Consider the following 19,446-nt stretch of genomic DNA (forward strand, 5'->3'; position numbering starts at 1 on the left):
AAATGAGGATCTCTTAGCTGACACAAACTGAAAAAATGATTTAGCACAAATGATTCAATACACAGAGTGATTCAGAAAGATTCATCCGATTTCAAAGCACCAGATGTTTTACAGCTGTGAGGCGTCTAGGAACCAATCACAATCCAATTGAAAGAGGGAGTCATAGAGTTTCTGACTGGCTCCCTTCAGTCTGAGAGGAGATGAGACCCTTGAGCAGAAAGCACAAGAATCCGACATTACTGTGCAGCGTGATTTTCATGGGCAGTGAAGCTCCAACAGCTCAGAGCGTTCATCGTTGGTTCTACAGCACTGGATGATCTCCGAAAGATGCAGCAACGCCCGACACGCTCAATCCAGTATGGGATGAGATTGACTGTGGTGTTGTCGTCCGTACAGCTGGAGGAGGTTCAGACTGAGACCTTGTACAATTACATAATAAACTTTATGCTCATTTAAACCATTTACAGTTCACTGCATTGATCTGTAATGATTTACAAGTGAAATGAATCAATATGAAATCTGATTAATCTTTTAACCCTGTATACTTCACTGAAATTCAGTGGAACAATACAAAGAGAACTTGCCATTTAAGCAAGCTGAAAAAAAGGACTGGGACTGGGAGCCCCTGGTATAGAGGTCTGTCAGAACAGTTTATCACATCAGATAATTTACATTTCCATCAAACTACAGCCCTGGAGCACAGCGCCTTTTGCTGTTTACATCTACTGTTCTCCAGCTCGATTCAACCACTGCTGCCAACACCATATCAGGCGAGTGAATCTCAAACATATAAGGTTATGTAGATCTTTCCCTGCCTTTGAACCCCCACAGTTAAGTTTTAGAACCACTACCATAAACAGCACAGTAGCCTATGAATATAACAGTGTCACCTGTAATAATTGAGAAACTATTGAAAAGTGATTAATATTGTCTTTTGTTTGTTTTCATTGACAGGTGTTACAGAGAGAGTTTCACCCACTCACACAAAAATTGATAAATCTAAAGGCCAATGTCATTGTTTAATGATAATGCCAACCCAGTGATGCAAACAGACTAGGTGTAAATAGACTCAGAGCACACAAGCAGCTGAGAAACAACCTCAAAACCATGAGAGAAAATGCACTACGCCAACTAACCCTGTTCTCCCGTGTAGTGCACTAAACTTTTTTTAACATGGTACCTTCCACAAACCCATGTTTTGTATTCTGCTTTTCTGTTTTCTGCATTCACTTTGTGTTTGCCATTCACTGTAATCCTACACAGTAACATGTTCTGAGTGTATAGTAAATGTCTGTGTTATTTTAAACTTTATTTCTTTAACACAGTGATGGCAGTGTGTCTCGGTCCTGTCCCTCGAGGTTTCTGCATGCGGTTTTCACTGCTCACTTTCTAGTAGCAGGTAACCAGTTAATAACACAGGTCTTTCTGAGTTAAAGCAGGTGTATTAGAACAGTAACTGGGATGCCTTAAACATGAGCTACAATAACAAGAAGGCTGAGCCATTCAAAAAGAACAAAATCCCATATTTAGTTACAGGTGAAATTAGATGTATTTTCTGTCATTTTAAAATATGACAGCAGGGGGCACTGCTTTCAGAAGATTTGCCTTTGGCTTGTGTGTGTGTCAGGATTGAAAAGTGATGCAGAAGAGAAATCAAAAATCCTAAGTAGGGACGTAAACATTTAGGTAATGTTTTAAATGGAACACCTGACGATAATACAGGGCTGTGAGTGATTTGAATATAACAGTATTCACCAGGTGGATAAACTAAGGCGTGAATAAAAGCAACCAAATCATGTAAGAGAGAGAGAGAGAGGGAGGGAGAGAGAGAGAGGGAGGGGGCAGACAGACAGAGGAAGACAGATAAACATGAATCCCTGTTTTTATGTAATTCTGTACTGAGTGCCAAAAATGATTGCAAGTCACTCAAGTCTTTAGTAGAGAAATTCAGCCACATTATTAGCTGCATCAGCTCTGTTATCACATCTGACACAGTATCTGACTTTGTATCTCCATTTGTGCGTTTCAGTTTTTGACGTACTGTTTTTGACAAAATACCTGTGGCCCTTTACATTGCGTTCATAATGAATAGACTAAAATAAATGACCAACAGTTATTTGGAAAAATGTACATTGACTTACATTAAAAGGTTTTTTCTTTCTCCTTTAACCTCAACCTCTTATTCTCCAGGGTGTATTTTGGTTTGTCCATCTGATTTACATGACCAAATCGTAAGGCAAATTATTCAGTAACTGCATGAAATAAATGGAAGGTTTTACTTATTTATTTAGCTTTTTTGTAAAAGTTCCCCTCAAATTATAAGAACATGTGTTTTATGATCTACACAAATTACTATATGCTTATAATTTACTGCCGAAATCTTAGACACTCTTTGTATTATTTTATAAAGGTAATTTTTACAGAGCTGATCACTGAAGAGACGCCATCTGTTTATAGTTTATAGCCCAGATTAGTTCAGTAGAAAAACAAACTGAGTTCAGCTTCTTTTATTATAAGGGTTTAAAATGACACCACCATCTATTTGACTGGAAAGAAGAGTTACAGCCTCATATGACGCCCAGCTTCTGAATGTAGCTTATGAAATATGAAATTTATGAAGAATATGACGAAGTGCGTTTTGAAACCACTGGTGGTCCCAAGGAGCATAAGAGGTTAAAGTTATTCAAAATCTTCATTCAGTTGTACCATCGTGGGCAGCTTTCCATCACACACTGCCACCAGGCCTTTTCGGGGCTCCTGGTTCAGGACAGCTGAGGCATCACCAAGGTTTGAAAAAAGCTTTAAAGTGAAGCTTTAGCTGTTTATTATGTCACAGTCAGTTTTTGAATCATGGGTCAGTAAATTTTACTAAAACACTAAAAACTAGCAACTAGCGTTTAGCCAGGAGCATCTTTTATTATACCTACAACCCCAATTCCAGTGAAGTTGGGACGTTGTGTGAAACATAAATAAAAACAGAATACGATGATTTTCAAAACCTTTTCAACCTATATTCAATTGAATACACTACAAAGACAAGATATTTAATGTTCAAACGCATAAACTTTATTGTTTTTTATTGTTTATTGTTTTTCAAATATTCACTCATTTTGAATTTGGTGCCTGCAACACGTTCCAAGGAAGTTGGGACAGGGGCAACGAAAGACTGGGAAAATTGAGGAAAAGTGCAAAATACGACAACGGAGACCCCGGACTGTTGAGCAACTGAAGTTGTACATCAAGCAAGAATGGGAAAGAATTCCACCTACAAAGCTTCAACAATTAGTGTCCTCAGTTCCCAAACGCTTATTGAGTGTTGTTAAGAGGAAAGGTGATGTAACACAGTGGTAAACACGCCCCTGTCCCAACTTCTTTGGAACGTGTTGCAGGCATTTAATTCAAAATGAGTGAATATTTGCAAAAAACAATAAAGTTTATCCATTTGAACATTAAATATCTTGTCTTTGTAGTGTATTCAATTGAATATACATTGAAAAGGATTTGCAAATCATTGTATTCTGTTTTTATTTATGTTTTACACAACGTCCCAACTTCATTGGAATTGGGGTTGTACATTCTAAATGTGTAGCTGTTGTGATTTTGTAGTCCATGCCTGTATTCCACTGCAAAACCTGATATTTGGATGAATTTCCACTGCTTCTACAATAGAACAAAGAAAATAGAGAGTAACCCAAGCTAGACTAGCAACTGTGTAACACAGTAAGGTCCATTACCTTGTTCCAGGAAGGTTTGTAGGCGGGTCAGCTGTCAAGGGAGAAAAAAAACCTCTTTAGAGTCTCAAACCTATGTGCTGTGGATTAGTGTAAGTTTTGGTTGCTTGTTTGTTGGAGTCAAGGTAAGATGAACAAGTTTCTTGGGGTTATTAGGAAAATCATTTTTTATTTTCTTTTAAATGTTAAAATTTGTTCTTTTCAACCTTTAAAACATGTTAAACACTTTAAATGCTTACATTTCTTGGCTGATAAAAACTTTGGTTAAATGTGCTCTAGTTTAAAGTTTTCTTTCAAATACACGTCTGTGTTTGGAATCACTTGTCATATTAATAACTACTGTTGCTTTGTTTAGTAAGAGCTTCCATAGTGTGAAAAAACACTATAAACTCAACACCAGCAGGTGTTTTAAAACGTTTTATTCCATACTGCAACTTAGGTTTTTTGGGGAAAAATAATAAATTATGAAATGATTAATCTATGTACTGTAATTAATTGTTTAACTTAATATCACTTTGCAAAGTGCATTCTGGATGTTAATTTTAGTATAAATTCAGTCTTAATGTTGGACAGTTTTCTCACTTGTTATGTCATCATCTACACCTCAGCATTCTTCACACATTTTTTTTTTTTTTACTTTTTTCTACAGATTATTTGAACCTATCAAACCTAAATCAGCATCATATATATATATATATATATATATATATATATATATATATATATATATGTGTGTGTTTTCCACCAGACTGGCTTTATGTTAATGAATATTCCAAACTTTTCAATGGTTGGATGGTGATCCCAAACTTTTGACCTATATATACGGGCTGTGAATGAAATGTTATAGATTTTACCTGAATTTCAGAAATATTGTGTTAGTGGAGCCTCAATATCTTCATTTAAAGAAGTAACTTCAGTATGTTAACTTGAATTGTTTATAGTTCCCAGTTTTGCCTCCGTCCTCTACCCTACAAGAACACTGAGGTTATTTGGAAGATCAGCAGACAAGTTGATGATTTATTATTATTATTATTATTATTAGTAGTAGTAGTAGTAGTAGTAGTAGTAGTAGTAGTTCAGTTAGTAGTCGTATTATATTACACAGTTCTTAGTGTTTGGAATCAAGTGTTTTCAGTTTTCAAGTGTTTATCTACAAATTTGTTGTAGATACATAACATAACATAGAATACAATAAAATGTCAAAGCAAATGATGTATCAAGACACTATTACAAATTGATAATTAGTTTATTATTTATCATTTAATATTCTCTTGCTGTTCCCCAAAACTTATTGTGTGAAACAACCTAGAAAATACTTTCACATTTCTAGCTTAGTCTTTGAATATTGACAGTATAAATTGGTACTGAATACAATAACAGCAGCTAATATGACAGGAGCTTCTAAACCTTTATACCTTAGAATAATTTGCATATCTATTTCTATTGTTTTCTTTTTCTAACATAATTTGAAAATTGCAGCTGCATTTTTTTTATCATTTTGTTAAATTTTCTTGAAGATTGGACCAATTGGAAAGGTCAAAAACTGCTTGGAATTTTTTTCATTAATTTCCATTCAAAGTTAAGAACATTTGTCCCCCCTCCTGTAAAGTTACTATTTTGGAGATACTGCACTGGAAAGCGGTAATATCTAACATGAACTATGTGACACAAGAAATGCCTTCACTCAAAACCTGTTCAACCAGAGGTTGAGGTTTTCACCCCAAACAACAGGCGACAGGATTGTTTGGCTGAGAGGCCTTGATGCAGGCTTCTTGTTTACATGGAAAATTTGAGTCATGTTTATTCATTTATACTGTACTGACCTCAAAATCGAAGCTGGAGGTAATTTGTTTAAGCAGAGTTTTGTTAAACTGAAGTCAGAAGGCAGAGAGAAGTGAGCAGGGTGGGTCCTTGTGGCATTCACTAACGCAGTGTTTGAGGCATTGTGAAGGAAACACTGAAGAGAAAGCAGGAGTAACACAATGAGAAGATTTAGGATTCAAAATTGATATGCTTGGTCATTACACAGTGTTACTGCTCTATGTTCTTTATTTTCATCTGTGTTCTTTAATCTACAGAGGAAAATACTGTGATGGTGTTAACCTGAAGCCAATGAAGTAAACAGATTTATCATTTGTATGATTTTGCATTTTGCTGAAACCTAAACCGCTTCTGTGTTGTCACCTGTTCTCTCCAGTCATGATTTACTGGCATCAAATTGGTGAGCACTGTTAAGCATTTCCCTTCTATCTCATATATAGTAATGATTCAAGTATCCATAAGTATGTCATTTCTTACTTTGTCACTTCCAGATATCCTACACCAGTAGACATTTAGATGGCATCAAAATACACCCTGATATTCACAGCGTTTGTACTAGTGAGCTGTGTTGTGGAAACACAAGGATTCTTTGAAGCTCCAAGTTACCCTGCGAAGGTAAAGTTTACAGTATACACACATAGTCATATCAAGGTTGGAGAGTGAGACAAAACTAAAGTGGATTGTATTCTGGTTAATAACCGTAATTATTATATCACTGGCGTAAATCAGGATTTAAACCAAGACGGCAATTAAAGCTAAACCAGATAAACATAAATAGTTTCCATTAAAAAGATACATACAGCATTGACTGAAGTCAGAGAACACTTTTAATTTCCAGCCAAAAAAAAACAACCAAAGTACAAGTTCTTTTACATTCTGCAATCATATCACTGCTGTCAGAAGGAAACCTTGTATCTACAAAATGGTAACTTTACAGGAGAAGGAAAAAACCTGCCTTACTCTTAATGTAAGACATTGTAACCAGACGTTTTTCCAAGTCATTTTGGGTCTTTTGTTCCGTTTATCATTAGGTTTACACACAATGTAAAGGAGAACAGACATTTTCAAATTGTCAAAAACTGAAAAATGACAAAATTGGAAATATGAACAGCAGCAACACATTTAACAGAAAATTACACAAAAGCCTCAGCAACTAAATACTATGTCACTTGTATTTAGTGTTTCCACTCCTTCATTGTTCTTTTCAGGACACTTCCTTTCAGTTTTTCCAAGAAATCTGCAGAAATATATTCAATACCACTAAAATTCAGTCTTAGAAGCTGGTTGCATTTTCTGCTTCTCACGATCCAAATAACCCCAAACACATTCAGTGATATTGATGTCTGGACTGGTCAGTCCATTTTTCTGAGAACACCAGTAGTACCAGGAAGGATGGACAGAAACACCTATGGATGCATAGGCAGTCATGGGCTGGAGGTTAGGGAACCAGCCTTGTGACTGGAAGGTTGCCGGTTTGATCCCCAGAGCCGACAGCACATGACTGAGGTGTCCTTGAGCAAGACACCTAGCCCCCAACTGCTCCCCGAGCGCTGCGGATTGGGCTGCCCACCGTTCCGGGCAAGTGTGCTCACTGCCCCCTAGTGTGTGTGTGCTCACTAGAGTGTATGTGGTGTTTCACTTCACAAATGGGTTAAATGCGGAGGTGAAATTTCCCCGTTGTGGGACTAATAAAGGTCATCTAATCTAATGCTTTCAGATCTGAAGCAGCTTGATTTTCTCCTCTCTCTCAAAGACTAAAGCTTTAGATACTTTAGATACTGATGGTGACAGCTTTTGTGGTCTCCCAGGTTTTGCACAGTTTCTAGTTTTGGACAATCCTGTCTTTTCACTTATTTTCCTTCAGCTTTCCTGTTCGTATGCAAGGAAGTTTATCTTATGTTTGATCTCCTTAGAAACATCTCATGAAAAATGATTATAGTGTGTCTAATTGCCATTTTGACTGGAGATTAAATAAATGAAGGGTGGCTCCATAGGGAAGAATTTAAAAAGAGATCTTAACGTATCTATAATTTCTAATAGGCAACAATGGGATTAGATAGAAAGACCAAGTAAGACTTTTGCTGAAGTCTTCAGGCACTCAGATGTGTCTCCTGAGAAAAAGACTTCAGTTTTCTCACATGTGTCTCACACCTTGCATTAATAAGCAGTTTTGGTGATCAGGACAGTTTCAGGTTTCACCTGACAAAATGAAATGCCAAGTGTAAACACACACAGGACGCCTTGTGATCAAATTGGTCAGATGTCAGCCATGTATAAGTGTAAACAGGATGTGTTTTGTGTCCTTATATAATCATGTAAGTGGCAATGCAACTGCAGAGCTGACTAGCAGGGTAGGACAAACAAGGAAACTGAAAATGGAGCTATGGCAAGCACTTAATGTGGTGTGTTTGTATGTGTTGTGCTGGTCTGAGTGGATCAGACACAGCAGTTCTGCTGGAGTTTTTAAACACCTCAGTGTCACTGCTGGACTGAGAATAGTCCACCAACAAAGTGTGATTCAACTTTACACATTTGAAATGGAATTTCATGCTAATTGACAATTGGTCTGAATTTTACTTTTTTGTATATTTTTTTTAAGAAAAACCACTTGCATTTTTTCATTTCCTCCCAATATGGAAAAAAGCACTTTGACTTGGAGAACATATTATTTAGTTTTCACTAAAACTCCAATAACCAAATATTGGTTATATTATAACTAAAAACTGAACAGACTGTTTTGTGTATTTGTCCTGCAAAATGCCACTTCAACGCTATCATTGTTGTTCGCCATTTGTTGATGATGTAACTTTAGTAAGTTGAGTCAGCTTAGGGCAGGTCGAGCAGCTACTGGACTTCCTCACTATCAGAACAAAACATTGTATCTCAGAAATGGAAACTTAAAAAATGGAAAACAAACAATCTTTGATATGTTGGACTATTTTTCTTGGTCCATTCATCTTTACAGTTTCACATAATGTAGAGCAGCTGGTACAAAAACAACAAAAATGGGGAAACAATGTTGCAACGGCAACATTGCTAAAGGTTTCTTAATGCAGAAATAACATTAGGCTAAACAATTTGGGGGAAATATCTAATTAAATTGTCATTTTTTTTTTCAGTCATTCAATTTTGTTGCACAAGAAACCAGAATATCCACTTTTTCCAGCTTGGGGCTAGAAAAAGTGGATGTTCTGTATCAAGGTTAAATTCCCCCCCACTTAATGTTCAACATTTGTTCAAAATACAGGCTGTAATTGTGAAAAGCAATTGCGATTTGAATATTGCACTTTTTAAATTGCTATTTCAATTTTAAAACGATTAATCTTTCATCCCTGCATAAGAGGTGATTATGGACTTCAGAAAGTGAGAATCAATCAATGGCTCCTCTGAGGAGAACACAACATGTTGTAAGTGTAAATGTCAGAGCACCAGACTCTCAATGCAGCGTTCCTGGTCAAAAAAAGGCATAGAACCCAGAACCTTGTCTATTTTTAAAAAGCAAACCCCCAGCCCATCCTCACAGGGTGCAGTCAAAATCACCTGCAAGCTGTCCTTTATTACCCATCCCCCTCAACTATTAACACCTGTTACTCAGTAAATTATTTCATTATGTTATTCCATATGTTCATTATACCTGTTTTGAACATAGTCTGTTGTCATTTATTTTATGGCACTCTTTAGAAGTCCAATAAGCTGCTTAGACACTAACTATTGTACTGTTCTGCTGTTGCTTCTGAAAGACTTTCTGTATTACACACCATCACATATATGCCTTGTCATGCTCTGTCTGTTTATTGCCCCAAAGCCATGAAGAAAACCCTTTCATCCAGTTATATACCTGTATATGCCTGGAATGGCAATAAACATTACTTCATCTGGCCTGATATCCTACAAAAATTCCAAGAAAGCTGGACAGTATGTGAAATTCCAATAAAAACAGAAAGCGGTGTTTAGTGATTCTGTTTGGCCTGGATTAAACTAAACATTTTATCAAAACTGATATTTGATCTTATTTTATTTTATGAACTGCATTATTTGTTTTTTTGTTTTTTTTGTGTAAATATACACTAATTTAAAGTGTGGTGCCTGCAACACATACCAAAAAAAGCTGAGAGAGGAGTGTGTTTACTGCTGTGCTACATCACCTTTCCTTTAAACAATATAGTTTAATAATCATTTGGGGACTAAAGAGTGAAGACCCCTCTAATGTGTCTAATTTGGCTAATTAACTACCTTACATGCTAGTTCCCTTAACTATTGACTGACATTAAATGATAGTCTGCACTGTCGTGCGTACATTAACAAAAATGTCTACACTCACACAAAATCATGTATAGAATAAAAAAGCTTACTTTTTTGTTTCTCCTCAGTGTAAACTCATTAGACAGAAAGAAAGAAAGAAAGTTCGTTTGTTCGTCCGTTCATTCGTTTGTTTGTTTGTTCGTTCGTTCGAACAAACTCAACGAACGAACTTTATTGATCCCGAAGGGAAATTGCAGTGTTTCAGTAGCAACACATATAATTGCACATAAACTTACATACACTATGCAGAAAAATAGAAAATAGAAATAAATCTAGATATAAATTAAAATACAACAGAAATGAAATAAAAGTATATCTATTTACATCGTATATGAGACAGATTTGTTGTATTTACATGACAGCAGGCACTGAGTGGTATGAGGCAAACTAAAAGTACATATTAAAGACATAACTAACCCGGAGTTGCATCAATATTACAGTGTAAAATGCACAGTGAGTGTCATTACAGTAGTAGTTATGACAGTTCAGACAGCAGGAGATCAGTAAGCAGTAAGGAGAATAGTTGTAGTGCCTTATAGCAGTTAATAAGAAAGATCTCACGACTCTCTTTAACACAGCACAACTGTAACAGACGACCACTGAATGAGCTTGTTGAGCATCCTCTGTTCTGCCACAACCTCCAAAGAGTCCAACTTGACTCCTACAACAGAGCCAGCCGTCCTAATAAGTTTGTTGATTTTATTCAGAGCAGTTTTGTTAGTGCTGCTACCCCAGCACACAACAGCATAGCATAGAGCACTCGCTACAACAGACTGGTAGAATAATCATAGGAGCTTAGTGGAACACCACAAGACCTCAACCTCAACCAAGGAAGTAGAGATGGCTTTGGCCTCTCTTGTCTGGCAAGTGTGTCGAGAATATTCTGTGGAGGCTGCCATAAATGCTTAAGAGTGAGCGTCATACTGTTCTCATTTGCATTCTGAAGCACCCAATGGTGATGTAAGAATGCTTATCTTCACCTGGTAGGGTAAAGAATTTGCAGAAAGAAAGTGTCATTGGCTTCAGCTGACAGAGGCCCTTGGGTACTGTTGCATTTCTGCTTGTTTTGAATAAAAAATCCCTAGACACATGACTCCTTGCCCCTGCATTAAACTTTTCGGAATTGCTTTGGACGATAGGCCCTTCAGCAAGGAGACATCATTAGAGCTGCATTCGTTTTTTGTCAAAATATTTTCTGATTTTGGTCCCTGGTGGTCTAGTGGCTAGGATTCAGCGCTTTCACCACTGCGGCCAAGTTAGATTCCCAGTGAGGGAGGTCCTCTGTTTCTTGCTGACAAAAAAATATAATCAGCTGTCAGATTTCCCTCATATCTCTTTGATAACTTGCTAAAACAATGTCCTTCAAGCCAGATTTGACCCAAGACCTAAGGATGGCCATTTGTACCATCTACAGTCCTCCAATCTACCAACTGAGCTATCAAAGGTGACCAGTGTGCTCGCCTAGCTTGAAATTCTGCCCCTCATCACTGTTGGCACCAATCTTGAGCAGACACCAAAACCATAAAACTGGATAAAAGACATGAAACCTTTGATACTGGACTGATGACTGGTGCTAAATGTCCTGTTACTTTGTGCAGTGAAAAATGAAATGAAAAAATGGCCTATATTAAAATTTACTGCATTATTATAATAAGCTGTCCAAATGTTTAATCTCCAGGTAAAGTACGAAGATGAACAAGGAAAGTTGAACCACTTCAGGGACAAACGAGACAGTAAGTTTCTGTTCAAAACACTGTTTAAATGATTAAATACCTGAAGACTTTAGTTTCAGATTACTTTCTTTTTTCTGAAAAACTGTTTGTAAGGCTGTCATTCAATAATATGACAGTGTCATGTTACTATCATGGGCGGCACGGTGGCGTGGTGGGTAGTGCTGTCGCCTCACAGCAAGGAGGGCCTGGGTTCGATTCCCCGGCCGGGCGACCAGGGTCCTCTCTGTGTGGAGTTTGCATGTTCTCCCCGTGTCTGCGTGGGTTTCCTCCTGGTTCTCCGGTTTCCTCCCACAGTCCAAAGACATGCAGTCAGGCCAATTGGACATGCTAAATTGCCCCTAGGTGTGAGTGACTGTCTGTGTCTGTCTGTCTGCCCTGCGATGGACTGGCGACCAGGGTGTATCGTGCCTTTCGCCCGAAGACTGCTGGGATAGGCTCCAGCACCCCCCCGCGACCCTGACGGAGAAGCGGCATTAGAAAATGGATGGATGGATGGATGTTACCATCATATGTAACTGTTAAGACAGATGCCACAATTTTTCATGTCATGATGACTAAACTAGAGTACATTTAACAAAATGTGACATAAACCGTCATGACCTCAAATAAATCAGTGCTAAGGACTGATAATAGTAAAATGACATTGTTTTATTACTAAACAAAATCTTTTGCTCAAAATATTGCATGGTTATGTAAGTGCTAAGCAGCAAGTTTCATATAAAATGTTACCAATTAACACAACCAATGTTGTTTTTTACTGTACAGTAATAAAAATAGAAGCAAAAATTAATGCTAAATGTCTGAAATTTGAAGAATAATTACAGCTTCACTCTTTATCCAGCCAGCACTGCTGCACAGGAATACATTGTGGTTGTGGAGGTGAATGTTTCGGAGGTGATTTTAATACAGCTGCTCAAATCATCCCTGGATCTATTCAGTCTTCAAATAGACAACATCACAACAATCTCTACTGTAGAGATATCAACAGGTGAGCTCACACATACACCAAAGATAAAGCAATGGAAACAAAATGAACACAATTATAGCACAAAAATAGCATAACTTACTATATTATATTACTTACCATATATTACTACTTAATATATTTTGTCTAAATGAACCAGATCTATAGTAGAGTGTAACGGGGGTGAGGAGGCAGACGCACGTTCTGAGATAAGTGACTTTTAATATGGGCAAATTCAGGGTCGTGGTCGAAACAGTCCAGGGTCATAGAGCCAACGCAAACAGATCGGGGTGTAGACATGATAAACACAGAAACACCGAACAAACATACAAACATCCAATAAACAACAAAGACCAGGTGGAAATAATCAGGGGTGGAGTCACGAAACAAGGGGCCGGACTAGACAAAAAACAAATGCAGGTGGAAGATGAAAACAAAGGGGCATGTGGACGATCAGAAAGTAAACAGAAAAAGCACATGGAGTAGTGGGAGGAGCCAACCGTGACATAGAGCAGTTTTTAGTCATCATTCATTGGAAACGCATGTGCCACACAACTGCATCCTCTTTCTTGTTAGATTTGTTATTTCATTAACAAATTAATTCATTTGTTTATCTACAATTATGAGCAATTACTATATTTTGTGGAAAGTGGCCAGTTCTAATGTATTTAATGGTAATAAGCTGAGGATTCCTGGCTTGTGTGCACCGCACACCGTTTTTAAATTTTTTTTTTAAACATTTCTTTATTAAGGTTTTCTTCTTTATACAAACACACTACAACCCCATACCCAAGGCACAAGCTGAAATAATATAAAAGGAAAATACATACCTACACAGATTAAATATAATAAAAACAATAATAATAATAATAATAATAGCAATGATGACAATAATAATAATAATAATAATAATAAATGACAATAATAGTAATAATAAATTAGAGTAGAATAAAATAAAATAAAATAGGGGGGGGGTGGCTCATTTCAAATTCAAATTCCAACAGTATCCCAGCCTTCCACTTTAATATTATTATTTTCAAGAAAGTCACAAAATATGTACCAAATCCTCCAAAACTTGTCTAGCTTGCCTTTTGTGGTATAACTAATTCTCTCCAAAGCAAAATAAAAGCACATTCCTTTCAACCACTGCGCCAAAACACAGGACAACTCTGTTTTCCATTCCTTGGCCAAGCAGCGCTTAGCCTCCAAAAAACAGATATTCAGCAAATGTTGTATATCCTTAGAGGGGGAAAAGTCTTCTGGATAGATGTGTAGTAGGCATAGTTTTGGTTTAAGGGGCACCTCTTCCTTGATGATCCGGCAAGCAACCTTTAACACTTTCTTCCAAAATGACAAGGAATGTGGACACTCCCACATACAGTGAAATAAAGACCCTTTGTCGGCTTTACATTTAAAACAAGTGTCTGGAATATTGGGATTAAATCATGTAGCTTGGCTCGAGTTATGTATAGTCTATTCAACCATTTGTATTGTAGTAATTTTGAATTTGTATTTATGGTTTGTGACTGAGCTAAAATATATGCTTCAGACCAGTCTTCCTCTGTGATGTCCTCCTGTAAGTCTGCTTTCCAAGCCTGAAGGATATTATGTGATGATTCTGAGGATTTACTGACAAGGAGGTTATACAATAAAGAGACCTGTCCTCTGGAGTGTAAGGAATTGAGAATAATTTCTTCTAAAGTAGAAAGAGGGGGTAGTTGTAAGCTACAACCTTGGCAACTTAGGATGAAGCTTCTCAGTTGTAAATATTTAAAGAAGTGTTTGGAAGGGATTGTGTACTTAGATTGTCCTTCAAATGACATGAAGACAGATCTATCATCGTATAGGTCAGCTACCGTAGCTATACCTAGAGATGCCCAGAATTTAAATCCTGCGTCAGACCTACCAGGTTGAAAGGCATTATTGCCATAAATGGGGGAAAATTGTGATAATGTTTGTGGAGGCTCAGCTAAATGTGCACAAACTTTAAACCATACTGAAATGGTATTTTTAAGGTAAGGATTTTTTGTTTTGCTAGTTAGTATGTTCTTACTGGCAGAGTACATATATAAATTTGGGGGGATTTTGATTTGATGTGATTTTCAAAATAAAACATCCCTGCCCTGATTTGAGCTGCCCAATAATACCACTCAAGATTTGGGAGCCGTAGTCCACCTCTATCATACGGTAGATATAGAAGTGATAACCTGAGCCTGGGGCGCCTATTGTTCCATATGAAATTAGAAAAAAGCTTGCGTAATGAGGGAAAAAAAGATGATGGTGGTGCAAGTGGGATTGATTGAAAGAGGTATAAAAACTTAGGTAATATTGACATCTTAAGAACATTCACTTGTCCTATCAAAGAGACAGGGAGTTTTGTCCATCTGGTCACAAGCTGAGTTACCTTTTCTACCATAGGGTTATAATTGTCGGGAACAATCTTATCAACGTATGGAGAAATCTTAATGCCCAGATAAGTGAAGCCTTTTGGGGAAATCAGAAAAGGACTTTGTATTGGAGGATTTTGTGCCTCATTTTCATTCATGAACATAATTGCTGATTTAGTATCATTAATCTTATACCCTGCAAAGGACCCAAATAGCTTAATCAGTTCTAGTAGAGTGGGTAATGTATATTTCAAATTAGAACAAAATAAAAGGATATCATCAGCGTAAAGTGCTATACGATGATCTACATCTCCAATCTTTATGCCCTCTACTTTTGGATCTTTACGAATTGCCATAGCCAGTGGTTCAATAGCTAGAGTAAATAGCAATGGCGATAAAGGACAGCCTTGTCTTGTGCCCCGTAGCAGATGAAAAGGCTGGGAAGTCAGTCCATTGGTTAAAACCATGGCCTGTGGATCAGCATATATTAGTTTAATCCAACTAAGAAATGTTCCTTTAATACCATATCTTTGCATAACCTCAAATAGGTATTGCCACGACACCCTATCAAAAGCCTTCTCGGCATCTAGAGACAGAATGGCGGTGTCATGACAACCAGATTTTTCATAGATTATGTTGAGCACTCTTCGTATATTATGAAAGCCTTGTCTTCCTTGAACAAAACCGTTCTGGTCAGAGTGGACCATCTGTGGCAAGAATGTTTCAAGCCGTCTAGCCAACACTTTACAGAGAATTTTAAGATCATTGTTAAGAAGTGAGATTGGCCTGTATGATGTACACAGGGAAGATGGTTTTCCTGGTTTTAACAAGAGTGAGATCTCTGCCATGTTAAGAGATGGAGGGAGAGAGCCGTTAACCAAAGATTATACGTATCTAATAGAGGAGGTATTAGTTTATCCTTAAATACTTTATATATTTCAATGGGTATTCCATCAGGTCCAGGACTTTTTCCTCCCTTTATGCTGGAAATGGCCAGGGATAGATCCTCAGCAGTTAGATCCAAATCTAGGGATTTTACAGAATCGTTATCCAGAGTTGCAAAACTTAACGAATCTAAGTTGTAGATGAGCAGTCTGTGTGATATAGTTCTTCGTAAAATGTTTTGAAAGTTCTGTTAATTTCCTGTGGGTCATTAGTTTCTAAACCCTCTTCAGTTGTAATTGTATTGATTGTCCTCTCAGTTTCCAACTGCTTAATACGCCAGGCTAACAGCTTACTGGCTTTTTCACCTTGCTCATAGTAAGATTGTTTCAATTTCATTAGGCTTTTGGTTGCCTTGTTTATTGACAGTACATTATACTTAGCTCTATTTTCATTCAGTTCTTTAAATAATGCCTCAGAGGGGTTTTTAAGATAATCTGTTTGAATGTTTTTAATCTTTTCTTCTAATTGCTCCATCTCTTTCTTCCAACTTTTGTGTTTAAAGCTAGTATAGCTTATCATCTGACCTCTCAAGAATGCTTTAAAGGCATCCCAGCGTACAGCAGCCGACGTTTGATGAGTATTCATTTCAAAGTAACAATCAATTTGCACCCCAATACAATGCAAAAAGTCTGGATCCTTCAGCCAGAATGATTGAAGGCGCCATCTAGTGGGCCTACGAAAAGCTTTGGGTACATTTAAATTAAATGAAACAGAGGCGTGATCCGATATTACTATACTATCATACCAACTGTCTGAAATAATAGATGTCAAATTGGCAGAGACTAAAAAAAATCTATTCTAGAAAAGGTCTGACAGGTACTCGAATAGCAAGAAAATGTTGACTTATCAGGGTGGGCTTTTCTCCATATGTCAATCAAATTGAATTATTTAATAAAATAAAATAACTCCTTCCTGGTCTGATTATGAGAGGTATCAATCCCTGTAGATCGGTCCTTTTTAGGTTGGAGAACACAATTGAAATCCCCACCTATAATATAACTACCAGGTAAATCAGCCAAGGTTAAGAATAAGTGTCTGAAAAATGAAGGGTTATCATCATTGGGGCCATATAAGTTGACTAGGTTTAATTTTTGTGACAGGATTTCACACTGAACGATAATATATCTACCAAATTTATCTTCAGCCACATTAATAAGTTGAAAAGGCACAGACTTATGAATCAGAGTTATTACCCTACGTGAGTGTGGGCTAAATGAAGCAGAAAAGACATGGCCAGGCCATCGTCTTCTAACTCTAATTACATCATCAGGGGTCAAGTGTGTCTCTTGGAGAAACACTATCTTAGCCTGGATGTTTAATCCTACTCATGACTTGTTTTAACTTGACAAGCTTATTTAAACCTCTTACATTCCAGGAGGTAAATTGTAATTCAGAAGACATGTTGAAATGTTGTACATATGAAAGCAGTGGGCCTATTGCTAAAGTAACTAATGAGCCCAGGGGAGATGTGATAAGAAAAGCAAAAACATACCAAACAATAAACTGTGCCTATAAACCTGAGAAACATGAACCTGTGCATTTCCCCAAATGAAATACACACAACCCTCCCACATATAAGATTCTCAATGACTCCATAGTGGAGCCTGGTTATGGAGGTTAACTGGTCCACCCTTACACAAAATACAGTGAGGAACAGCATACCTGTTGAGCTCCGTGGAGCCCCACCAAAAGTGCAAACAAACTTTAAAACATTTTTAGTTGGATACTTGCTTACTTTGCAATGCTTTCACCGTCCATTTTGTTGTTACCTTAACTGGCCACAGTTAGCAAAAAGAAAAGGAGGGATTACTCTATGCTTGATTCAGCCACTTCACCAGTGCCAGCTCGCTCAGTGTCCATCAGCCACCGGACGAACTTCTCTGCCTCCGATGCATTATCGAACTTGTGTCGTCTTCCCTGGAGGGTGATTGACACCGAAGCGCAGTGTCGGGTACGAGAGGGCGGCCAACTGTTTCTTCACCGGATCAAAGACCTGCCTCCGTTTGCGCAGGCTAGTAGAGATGTCAGGAAAAAACAGAAGCTTCACCCCGTCGTGTTTTATCTCGCCCGCATGCCTCGCAGCTCTCATGACTCGTTCCTTATCAGCGTAGTTTAAAAACTTCATTATAATCACTCTCGGACGCACGGGGAGTCGGCCGTTGTCAGACTGCATCTGCACACTGCCTATTCGATGAGCCCTTTCGATAAGTAATGGTTTTGGGAACTCACCAAGCACTTCGGGGATCATGTTCTCAAGAAAAGCACACATATCAGTCCCTTCCTTTCCTTCAGGGAGGCCGACCAGTCTAAGATTCGAGCGACGAGCCCGTTTTTCCAAATCATCCACTTTCCGCGTCAGCTCCTCCAATGTCGTTTTCATTATATGAGACTGAGCTCGTAGGGACGTGATTTCGTCTTCATTACTGCTAATTCTTTCCTCGGCTACTGTCGTGCGTCCTGATAATTCTTTCAGCTCGCCTTGTATTCCTTGAATGGCGCCAAGGAGGGCATCAAATCTCGACACAAAATCTTCCTTCATAGCCTCGATAGCAGCGATAATTTGGCTGGAGTTAGCTAAGTCGCTACTGGCCTGCGCACCTGATGCTAGTCGTGCTGGGCTGGAAGGAGCGTCCGACTTTGTGGTCGATTTCGGTGGTTTAGGAGGCTTATTTGGCGGCATATTAGTTGCAAATCGACGTAAACACAGGAGTGTCTGAATATTTGCGCTGAGAGAAATATTCTGTTATTGTCCAACTATTAGATTTTACACTTTCGGTCGGGAGAGCTCCGCCATGCGACCACCTAGCCCAACGCCATAACCGGAACCCCGCACCGCACACCATTAGTGATTTGCCTCAGTTCAGTAATTACACTTTACAAAGGGGCAAAGCTTACTGAACAATATCGCAGCATGTAGATTAATGCTAAGCTAGATTTTTGGCTTTGGTTATTAGATCCTTAACACCAGAACTCACGTCAAACTTCCAGTAGAAAAGCATTTCTGTTTTTGAATTTTAAACATTAAAAGAAATTGACCTTGACCTGTAATTTGTTTGAATGTGTTTTCATAATTTCACAGTGTGCCATTCCAATGATACTGGATACCAGTGCAAGTGTGAGGATCAGTATTTCTGGCCGTGTGACATGTGCACAGCATATGGGCCCTGTGATGACATCATCAATGCCACGTGCGGATGCATCAGTGGCATTCCCAGTGATGGACAGTTCTGCCAACCCATCTCAGAGCTGATGAGTATGCCCAAACTTTACTGGAAGCTGCATATTTTACATAAATAGCATCAGTCAAAGTAGACAGAGTGGCCAAGTAATGCACCATTACACACAAAAATGAATTACAAAAGTTTCCATTAGTCTTGTTTCATTCATTGTAATTATTAGAATTAATAAACTTTCCTGAATCTTTCTCCTCTTTCTGACTCTAGATGCTACATGTCCAACACCTACTGCACCACCAACAGGTAGCTTTTTTGTGTGCATCTACCATAGATGTTTGCTTATCATGACCCATTCAGTGACTCCAGTTCTGACTCAGTATATGATTA

General features: G+C 38.0%; 1 protein-coding gene across 3 annotated transcripts in view; it reads left to right on the forward strand.

The window, feature by feature from the left end:
- Window positions 1-3,816: 3,816 nt before the first annotated feature.
- The window catches only part of LOC108440961 (fibrillin-1-like), a 67,381-nt gene continuing 51,751 nt past the window's right edge, over window positions 3,817-19,446 (forward strand). For all 3 annotated transcript variants that reach the window (XM_037537519.1, XM_037537520.1, XM_037537521.1), the window contains exons 1-7: window positions 3,817-3,856; window positions 5,810-5,952; window positions 6,044-6,167; window positions 11,533-11,587; window positions 12,429-12,575; window positions 18,963-19,136; window positions 19,327-19,362. In XM_037537519.1, coding sequence (XP_037393416.1) covers window positions 6,069-6,167; window positions 11,533-11,587; window positions 12,429-12,575; window positions 18,963-19,136; window positions 19,327-19,362 — 511 coding nt within the window. In that variant the 5' untranslated portion in view covers window positions 3,817-3,856; window positions 5,810-5,952; window positions 6,044-6,068. The remainder of the gene's footprint in view (window positions 3,857-5,809; window positions 5,953-6,043; window positions 6,168-11,532; window positions 11,588-12,428; window positions 12,576-18,962; window positions 19,137-19,326; window positions 19,363-19,446) is intronic.

This window comes from Pygocentrus nattereri, chromosome 4 (genome assembly GCF_015220715.1).
Source record: "Pygocentrus nattereri isolate fPygNat1 chromosome 4, fPygNat1.pri, whole genome shotgun sequence".
Lineage (NCBI taxonomy): Eukaryota > Metazoa > Chordata > Actinopteri > Characiformes > Serrasalmidae > Pygocentrus > Pygocentrus nattereri.